Below are 10539 nucleotides of genomic sequence, written 5' to 3'. Positions count from 1 at the left end.
GTATATATACGACAGAAGGGCAGAGACCCGAGTAAGGGAGAAGGAATGAAGAAGTGGATAGTGATATTGATATAGGTCTCTTTGAACACTGACTTTCTTGGGTTACCCTATGTAATTTACACTATGTATGATAATTATACTTATTTGTACCTGTGCCTAAATAAACTTATTTACTTCCTTCACTGTACCTGAAAAAACTTCCTTCACAGGTTAAATGTGAAGCGGGGTTCAATACGGTCTTAGCTGCCAGTGGCCCTATAAACCAACAAGAGGTTAACACATTCCTTGTTAATATTGGCGTAAGCTGCCAGTGGCCCTATAAACCCCATCAACAACAACACACTGTTAATATTGTAGTGCTCTGTGAACACAGGGTTTAGCTCTCGTTTTTTTCTTTAAATATGCAGATTGTCCTTCTTTGTATCTAAAGTTAATATCCATAACTCACTGTATCCATGTATATGTAGTGAATGTATACCGTGTTATCACGTGATGCTTTATTCAGGACAAATACTTAAAGGTTTATCTGTATAGTCCTTGTGGCTTAGCGCTTCTTTTTGATTATAATAATAATAATTAAAGAGGGTTCATGATCCAAGGAGGTAGAGCTATTTTATCTTCCCTTGAAGCTGATTACCTCCCATTCCACAGGCAGTGTGTGACTCCTACGAGTTTAACATTACAAATAACCTTGCAAAGTCATCAATGTATTCTTTCTCTGTCTTTATTCTGAGGATAAATGTTGGCGTACATTTTGCTAAATTATTTACATTTAACATACGTTAACCCAACAGTGTCAATATGACTTATTTCCATTATGTATACTAACAGTTTTTTACAATATTTATGGCAGAGATAGACTTGATGCAGTGTAGACACTGTACCCCTCCAGGGAGATTAGTAATTAAGTTTATTTAGATACAGGTACACTTAAGAAGCACATAAGTTTCCCCGTCTTCTGATAACATGGTTATTTTTCCACTATAATCTACCTTGTCCATAATTACTATCACATTTGCCTTGTTTTGTAAGGTGAAGTCCAGGATCTTTCCTTAATTCATGGTATAACTTAAAGTTCTACCATGAGCTTCACTCAAACCTCTACAACATTATTTTCTAATATTTCTCTTCTTGTTCTTTATTTACATATTACTATGCTGTAGTTAGTTTTATTATTAATAATGTCTGGATAGGTTGTGACTTTAATAATTTCTGTGTGGGTGACAGGCTTTAAACCTAATAAACTTAAGTGGACAGGCTTTAAACCTAATAAACTTAAGTGGACAGGCTTTAAACCTAATACACTTAAGTGGACAGGCTTTAAACATAATAAACCTAAGTGGGCAGGCTTTAAACCTAACAAACGTAAGTGACTTGCTTATAGCAATTATAATAATGACTCAAGTTTTATCACTATTAATATCATCCTTTCTTTCCTCAGACGCACTATAAAGATTTCCCCATAATGTGTTACAAGGAGTATAGAGTACAGAATGTGAGTACAGTACAGTATTGGATTGCTGTTTTAACTTTAGCACTATTGTATTCAGTACTAACTAGAGCTGTTATTCTTATACGTATTCACAAAGAAGCACTAAACCCGTTAAGTGCCTGGAAAAATGTGAATTAATGAGGCTTGATCCGAATCAAGAGCCCTTACTGCCCTTGAAGGGTGGCTATACCAGTACTGTACTGATTTAAGAAATGGAGGACTATTTGGCAAATGACGAATAATGAGAATAGATTTGATCACTCCGGTTGTTATTGCAGCTATCATTTTAATTTCTTGTATGTCAACTAAAAAAAAATTGACCAGTCACAAGAAAATATAGTCTGGATTACTACAGTATAATATAGTCAAACTTTCAGATTTGCAGTCTTCCAAATTCATGAACTTAAATTATCTACTTTTACTGAAATACAGTGGTACCCCAAGTTTTGAACTTTCTTCGTTCCAGAAGGCTGTTCAAGTGCCGTTACCGAATGAATTTGTTCCCTTAAGGAATAATGTAAATTAGATTAGTCTGTTTCAGACCCCCCAAAAATACACTTACAAAAGCACTTACAATAATATACTTACATAATTGGTCGAGTTGGGAGCTGTTTGAAATTCAGGGTACCACTGTAACTTTAATTTTAAGTCATAGCGGAGTAGTGCTCACACACAATGCAACATATTTTTCCTTTTCTAATCCACATTGTTAGTTTTGTGTTACTGTTTTTTTTTTCTACATGCTAACTGTCTCCCACTGAAGCAGAGTGACCTAAAAAAGAATAACGCTTTCACCATCATTCAACGCTTTCACCATCATTCAACACTTTCACCATCATTCAACACTTTCACCATCATTCAACACTTTCATGATCATTCAACACTTTCACCATCATTCAACACTTTCACCATCATTCAACACTTTCGCCATCATTCACACATAATCATTGTCTTTGTTGAGGTGCCCAAACAGCCAATATCCCCAACCCTCATTTAAAGTGCAGGCATTGTACTTTCTGCCTCCAGGACTCAAATCCAGCTAACTGGTTTTTCTGAATCCCTTCACAAAATATTACTGTTATACTGGAAATTTTGTGAAAAAAAAAAAAGTGTAATACCACTGCATTAGAAAGTCACTTGGCATCAGGTGCTAAATAAAGATGCAGTATAAATATCCCATTGTCAGTTAAATTATTTATAGTGTATATTTTTATAGCTATTTTTGCTACTTTTGTAAATTATAGCCATGTTAAATAAAGTGTAGTAACTTTTTCTATGGTTTTGCAGGATTTAGTTAACTGTCATAACAGCAAAGGGTAAGTTAAACAAAAGTTAAATTTAGTGAGAAATTTATTAATCAAACTTTGTAAACTGGAATGGACTTTAAATCCATTTCACAGTTTAACTGCATCACATAGTTTAACTACAATTTCACAGTTTAACTACAGTAAGGATATCCTAGATGAGTTGCAGATTTCTTCAATAGAATGAACCTATTTCTATGTTATATGTAAGAGTTTTGATACAGTTTCTGCTTAATCAGGCTCCAGCTGCTGCATATTACATCCCAAATTTCATCACACAAAATGAGGAGGAATATCTTATGCAGCAAATTTATGCAGCTCCCAAGCCCAAATGGAAGGAACTTGCACACCGACGGCTGCAGAACTGGGGAGGACTGCCTCACCCTAAAGGAATGGTTGAAGAGCCTATTCCATCTGTGAGTATTAAACTATGAACACACACAAATATATTTTGTACATCAAAACTAGATTGACGCTATTTTTACTGATGCTGAATATGTAAATGACCCATCAGAGTTGATCAACTTTTATGTGTTTGCAGTTGATGCAAAAACTTTTTTTTTTCATCCCCTTAGCCATTTTTTGCTGTCTTGCCAGAAGTGCATGAAACTATTCAAATGACCTCAATTGTAACTTCTTGATCCTTCTTTCAGAGTGCACTTACTGTTCAGCATACATCTAGAACTGAGATCTGACTGATCAGTTTCCCCTTAATCTCTTCATATATCTTACCCTGATAATGATAGCATCATGTTAAATCCCAAAATCTCTCATCTCCACTCACTTCGGTCTAACAGACTCACTCATGCCTACTTGGATGCTCAAGTCTCTACCACTTAAAACTTTCACACCCTCCCTATGACCTATTCTACAGGCCTACATCTTCCATCTACCCCGGATTTGTACACAATTTTGGTCAGGCTGTCCTACTGTCCTAAATTATCAAACCATCTCACAAACCCCTCCTTCACCACCTACTTCATGCATTTGGAATTCCTGCCACATTGCTTCCCTGTTCATCCTAAAGTCTTTTTAAATCCATAAATGCAACAAACAAGTGTATTGTTCACTTGTACTCTTTTAATGAACCAGAGAGTATTTTTTGGTGTTAATAATTTCCTATAGCTATTGTAAGAGATTATATTTTTCACATGCTACTCATTCAGTTTGTGCACTTAATGTTTTAAACTATGTTGCCACCTGGAATTAGTGCTTCTCTTGCGAATACAATAATTTAGACAGCTGTTGAGTTTAAAAAATTAAACTTTTATTCTTATACAGAATTGTATATATAGTACATACATATTAATCTATTCATTTTTCAGTGGTTACAGGAGCAGATGGACAAGATAACTACACTAAGAGCCTTTGAAGACAAGATACCAAACCATGTACTTGTGAATGAGTACCTCCCTGGCCAGGGTATAATGGTACTGTATTACCAACACTTTCTCTACAGTTATTTTTGTTACTTTTCAAATGAATGCATTAATTCTTTATCATTTTTACTTTACACTGTTGAGCTTTATAAAGCATTTTCCTCAACAGTTTTAAAATTTCATTTTAATTTTAGAAATAAACCTAAAAAAAATTAAATTTAGCCAAATCCTTGGAGTAGACATAAATGATTGTAGAGGATATGTAGTGCATGAATTTTTTTAAATTATCTCTGCCAATACATATTAAAATGCTGTTACTTTTAGATTCAGAATTTACAGAAATTTTCATTAATTTAGTTTAGAATTATCCTATACATTCACAGTAATGTGCCCATGATGCTGAAGAGCTCTTGCTCAGAGAAATTGAAGCTACCTTCCTTGGATCAAACTTAATTACCCCCTATTTCCCAGGTGCTTTATGACTGCTGTGGGTTTAGCACTTACCATGATTATAATAATACTTTCTGTTCTACAATTAGGGCACCGAGTTTCACACAAATTTTCCGTTATGCATTTATATTATTTTATTTTTATTATCACACTGGTCGATTCCCACCAAGGCAGGGTGGCCCGAAAAAGAAAAACTTTCACCATCATTCACTCCATCACTGTCTTGCCAGAAGGGTGCTTTACACTACAGTTTTTAAACTGCAACATTAACACCCCTCCTTCAGAGTGCAGGCACTGTACTTCCCATCTCCAGGACTCAAGTCCGGCCTGCCGGTTTCCCTGAACCCCTTCATAAATGTTACTTTGCTCACATTTCAACAGCACGTCAAGTATTAAAAACCATTTGTCTCCATTCACTCCTATCAAACACGCTCATGCATGCCTGCTGGAAGTCCAAGCCCCTCGCACACAAAACCTCCTTTACCCCCTCCCTCCAACCTTTCCTAGGCCGACCCCTACCCCGCCTTCCTTCCACTACAGACTGATACACTCTTGAAGTCATTCTGTTTTGCTCCATTCTCTCTACATGTCCAAACCACCTCAACAACCCTTCCTCAGCCCTGTGGACAACAGTTTTGGTAATCCCGCACCTCCTCCTAACTTCCAAACTACAAATTCTCTGCATTATATTCACACCACACATTGCCCTCAGACATGACATCTCCACTGCCTCCAGCCTTCTCCTCGCTGCAACATTCATCAGCACAGTGTCATCAGCAAAGAGCAGCTGTGACAACTCCCACTTTGTGTGTGATTCTTTATCTTTTAACTCCACGCCTCTTGCCAAGACCCTCGCATTTACTTCTCTTACAACCCCATCTATAAATATATTAAACAACCACGGTGACATCACACATCCTTGTCTAAGGCCTACTTTTACTGGGAAAAAATTTCCCTCTTTCCTACATACTCTAACTTGAGCCTCACTATCCTCGTAAAAACTCTTCACTGCTTTCAGTAACCTACCTCCTACACCATACACTTGCAACATCTGCCACATTGCCCCCCTATCCACCCTGTCATACGCCTTTTCCAAATCCATAAATGCCACAAAGACCTCTTTAGCCTTATCTAAATACTGTTCACTTATATGTTTCACTGTAAACACCTGGTCCACACACCCCCTACCTTTCCTAAAGCCTCCTTGTTCATCTGCTATCCTATTCTCCGTCTTACTCTTAATTCTTTCAATTATAACTCTACCATACACTTTACCAGGTACACTCAACAGACTTATCCCCCTATAATTTTTGCACTCTCTTTTATCCCCTTTGCCTTTATACAAAGGAACTATGCATGCTCTCTGCCAATCCCTAGGTACCTTACCCTCTTCCATACATTTATTAAATAATTGCACCAACCACTCCAAAACTATATCCCCACCTGCTTTTAACATTTCTATCTTTATCCCATCAATCCCGGCTGCCTTACCCCCTTTCATTTTACCTACTGCCTCACGAACTTGCCCCACACTCACAACTGGCTCTTCCTCACTCCTACAAGATGTTATTCCTCCTTGCCCTATACACGAAATCACAGCTTCCCTATCTTCATCAACATTTAACAATTCCTCAAAATATTCCCTCCATCTTCCCAATACCTCTAACTCTCCATTTAATAACTCTCCTCTCCTATTTTTAACTGACAAATCCATTTGTTCTCTAGGCTTTCTTAACTTGTTAATCTCACTCCAAAACTTTTTCTTATTTTCAACAAAATTTGTTGATAACATCTCACCCACTCTCTCATTTGCTCTCTTTTTACATTGCTTCACCACTCTCTTAACCTCTCTCTTTTTCTCCATATACTCTTCCCTCCTTGCATCACTTCTACTTTGTAAAAACTTCTCATATGCTAACTTTTTCTCCCTTACTACTCTCTTTACATCATCATTCCACCAATCGCTCCTCTTCCCTCCTGCACCCACTTTCCTGTAACCACAAACTTCTGCTGAACACTCTAACACTACATTTTTAATCCTACCCCATACCTCTTCGACCCCATTGCCTATGCTCTCATTAGCCCATCTATCCTCCAATAGCTGTTTATATCTTACCCTAACTGCCTCCTCTTTTAGTTTATAAACCTTCACCTCTCTCTTCCCTGATGCTTCTATTCTCCTTGTATCCCATCTACCTTTTACTCTCAGTGTAGCTACAACTAGAAAGTGATCTGATATATCTGTGGCCCCTCTATAAACATGTACATCCTGAAGTCTACTCAACAGTCTTTTATCTACCAATACATAATCCAACAAACTACTGTCATTTCGCCCTACATCATATCGTGTATACTTATTTATCCTCTTTTTCTTAAAATATGTATTACCTATAACTAAACCCCTTTCTATACAAAGTTCAATCAAAGGGCTCCCATTATCATTTACACCTGGCACCCCAAACTTACCTACCACACCCTCTCTAAAAGTTTCTCCTACTTTAGCATTCAGGTCCCCTACCACAATTACTCTCTCACTTGGTTCAAAGGCTCCTATACATTTACTTAACATCTCCCAAAATCTCTCTCTCTCCTCTGCATTCCTCTCTTCTCCAGGTGCATACACGCTTATTATGACCCACTTCTCGCATCCAACCTTTACTTTAATCCACATAATTCTTGAATTTACACATTCATATTCTCTTTTCTCCTTCCATAACTGATCATTTAACATTACTGCTACCCCTTCCTTTGCTCTAACTCTCTCAGATACTCCAGATTTAATCCCATTTATTTCCCCCCACTGAAACTCTCCTACCCCCTTCAGCTTTGTTTCGCTTAGAGCCAGGACATCCAACTTCTTTTCATTCATAACATCAGCAATCATCTGTTTCTTGTCATCCGCACTACATCCACGCACATTTAAGCATCCCAGTTTTATAAAGTTTTTCTTCTTCTCTTTTTTAGTAAATGTATACAGGAGAAGGGGTTACTAGCCCATTGCTCCCGGCATTTTAGTCGCCTCATACGACACGCATGGCTTACGGAGGAAAGATTCTTTTCCACTTCCCCATGGACAATAGAAGAAATAAAAAGAACAAGAGCTATTTAGAAAAAGGAGAAAAACCTAGATGTATGTATATATATATATGCATGTGCGTGTCTGTGAAGTGTGACCAAAGTGTAAGTAGGAGAAGCAAGATATCCCTGTTATCTAGCGTGTTTATGAGACAGAAAAAGAAACCAGCAATCCTACCATCATGCAAAACAGTTACAGGTTTTTGTTTCACAGTCATTTGGCAGGACGGTAGTACTTCCCTGGGTGGTTGCTGTCTACCAACCTACTACCTATATTTATATTATTTTATTTTTATTATCACACTGGTCGATTCCCACCAAGGCAGGGTGGCCCGAAAAAGAAAAACTTTCACCATCATTCACTCCATCACTGTCTTGCCAGAAGGGTGCTTTACACTACAGTTTTTAAACTGCAACATTAACACCCCTCCTTCAGAGTGCAGGCACTGTACTTCCCATCTCCAGGACTCAAGTCCGGCCTGCCGGTTTCCCTGAACCCCTTCATAAATGTTACTTTGCTCACATTTCAACAGCACGTCAAGTATTAAAAACCATTTGTCTCCATTCACTCCTATCAAACACGCTCATGCATGCCTGCTGGAAGTCCAAGCCCCTCGCACACAAAACCTCCTTTACCCCCTCCCTCCAACCTTTCCTAGGCCGACCCCTACCCCGCCTTCCTTCCACTACAGACTGATACACTCTTGAAGTCATTCTGTTTCGCTCCATTCTCTCTACATGTCCAAACCACCTCAACAACCCTTCCTCAGCCCTGTGGACAACAGTTTTGGTAATCCCGCACCTCCTCCTAACTTCCAAACTACAAATTCTCTGCATTATATTCACACCACACATTGCCCTCAGACATGACATCTCCACTGCCTCCAGCCTTCTCCTCGCTGAAACATTCATCATTTCTGTGTGCTCGAAATAGTCCAGAAATGATAATATGTCCCGCATTTGTAATGTAACATTAGTAAAAACTGCTAAAACATAACCCAAAACCTACCTTTGACCCTGACCTTGATCGTATAAGGAGCAGACTGATTTTCAAAGACTTTTTGTGGGGAAAAAAGCACGCTTAATATCCCAGAAAATATGGTACATGTATATGTTATTTTCAGTTTGTTTACATTACATGTGAGACGTTGCATGGCAAAACGTAGAGTAAGCACAAACATGGCCAAAATCTGAGTTAGTGAATAAACAAATTTCTTAGTGTCTCAGTTGTTTGTGGGACTGTAAATACTGTCTTCCACTTCTTTGTTAGGCTCAGAGCCCTATAACAAAATATAGTAACTTGAGCTGCATAGCTCCGATCTCCCGCATGACTGCGCTTTTCTCCACTGTCTGAATTTGAAGTTTGTTATTTTCTGCCGTAAAATGCCTCATATATTAACTTATATTTCTGTATAGTTACGCAATAATAATGACATTGAAAAAATGAAGGCTAATGCCAGATAGTGCATAGAGTTTCAGGACATTTCAAGCATGTGTATTCCCATGAATGATAAAAAATTTGGAGGATGGATTGAATAATAATGATAGTAATCTATAGTACAGTACATGTACTGTAATTAAAATTATTGTAATCATGTAGGAGTGCTAAACCCATAGGGATTATACAGTATCTGTGGAGGGGGAATGGAAGGTATTCAGGCTCAATTCAGGGAACTGGAGCACAGATCCAATTTCCTAGATCAAGAGCCCCTCACCAGCATCAAGGAACATCCCTTGAGGGGACTGTAATTAAAGAGAATGAAACATACATTCCACAGTAATTAGAAATGATGGAACATTCTACAGTACTAATTAGAAGGAATAAAATAAGAGACTATTTTATAGTAAGTTTAAAGAATGAATCTTAGAAAGAATGATTCATAGAACCGGGTAACACTGAAAATGGGTTTGGCAAATATTTTTGTCACTGGGTTTTGAGTTGAGAAGGACCTGCCTAGTATGGGCCAGTAGGCTGCTGCAGTGTTCCTCCTTTGTATTCTATTCTTTTCATTTTTCAGCCCCATGTAGATGGTCCCATGTTCTACCCAACCATCACTACCATTAATATTGGTAGTCACTCAGTGCTGGAGTTTTACACACCTCTGCAGTTACATGAAGAAATGGAACAGTCACGAAGCCTTTCCATGCGAAACATCGGCTCTCTCCTTCTGGAGCCTAGAAGTCTCCTCATTCTTAAGGAAGATATGTACACTTCCTATTTGCATGGCATTAGTCAGGTCACACAAGATACTGTGACCCAAGATATGTTTAATTTTGAACAGTGTACTCCTATGCTTGGGGATGTTCTAACCAGGGGAAAAAGAATTTCCCTAACCATTAGACATGTTCCAAAAGTGCTCAAAGCAAAGTTAGTGTTTGGAAGAGCAAGATGATAAATTGAGTGACATGATGTAATTCTCCAGTGTTTAAAAATTACAAATATGCTGTGTTAAAATAAATATATTTTACCCAGAACTGGTGATATTTTAATTTCAAACCTCTTAATTGGTATGATAGTGATATTAAGCCAAGTGTTGCTTCTCTGACTGTTTAACTGCATGTTTTTTTTTTTTTTAATATCTAGTTCCTTCAGAAGGGTGGACCTTGAGGAAAGAATAAAAAATGCGCAATACCATAACTGAAACAATACACAAATAACCTGCACGTAGGAGAAAGAAACTTATATGACGGTGTTTTGGTCCAACTTTGACGGGTTAGTGTTGGACCAAAATATCATATTTTTCTATGTGCAGATTATTTGAGTAAGGGTGCTTAGATGCTGGCAAAGGGTTTTTGATTCATGATATTGGAGCTACTCTCCCATTCCTTGAATCAAACC

General features: G+C 37.8%; 1 protein-coding gene across 7 annotated transcripts; it reads left to right on the top strand.

Moving 5' to 3' along the window:
- Nucleotides 1-193: 193 nt before the first annotated feature.
- Nucleotides 194-10175, top strand: LOC128686939 (alpha-ketoglutarate-dependent dioxygenase alkB homolog 6). Of its 7 annotated transcripts, none has more exons than XM_053774233.2 (5): nt 194-272; nt 1442-1495; nt 3036-3212; nt 4122-4226; nt 9719-10175. In XM_053774233.2, exons 2-5 carry the CDS (start codon nt 1466-1468, stop codon nt 10091-10093), a joined length of 687 nt encoding a protein of 228 aa, XP_053630208.1. In that variant the 5' UTR covers nt 194-272; nt 1442-1465; the 3' UTR covers nt 10094-10175. The 7 variants fall into 7 exon arrangements, with proteins under 7 accessions (XP_053630208.1, XP_053630207.1, XP_053630205.1 ...); XM_053774232.2 differs by having other exon boundaries at nt 240-299; XM_053774230.2 differs by having other exon boundaries at nt 259-344.
- The last annotated feature ends 364 nt before the right edge of the window (nt 10176-10539 follow it).

Source organism: Cherax quadricarinatus, chromosome 7 (assembly GCF_038502225.1).
Source record: "Cherax quadricarinatus isolate ZL_2023a chromosome 7, ASM3850222v1, whole genome shotgun sequence".
Taxonomy (NCBI): Eukaryota; Metazoa; Arthropoda; class Malacostraca; order Decapoda; family Parastacidae; genus Cherax; species Cherax quadricarinatus.
This window is presented reverse-complemented; position numbering and strand designations above follow the sequence as displayed.

What these genes read in the sequence shown, in the direction of transcription:
- LOC128686939 (XM_053774233.2), top strand. Translation starts at nt 1,466, where the DNA reads ATGTGTTACAAGGAGTATAGAGTACAGAAT. An exon ending in TTGAAGAGCCTATTCCATCT is followed by an intron (nt 3,213 to 4,121) that starts GTGAGTATTAAA and finishes TTCATTTTTCAG; the next exon opens with TGGTTACAGGAGCAGATGGA. An exon ending in TCCCTGGCCAGGGTATAATG is followed by an intron (nt 4,227 to 9,718) that starts GTACTGTATTAC and finishes TTCATTTTTCAG; the next exon opens with CCCCATGTAGATGGTCCCAT.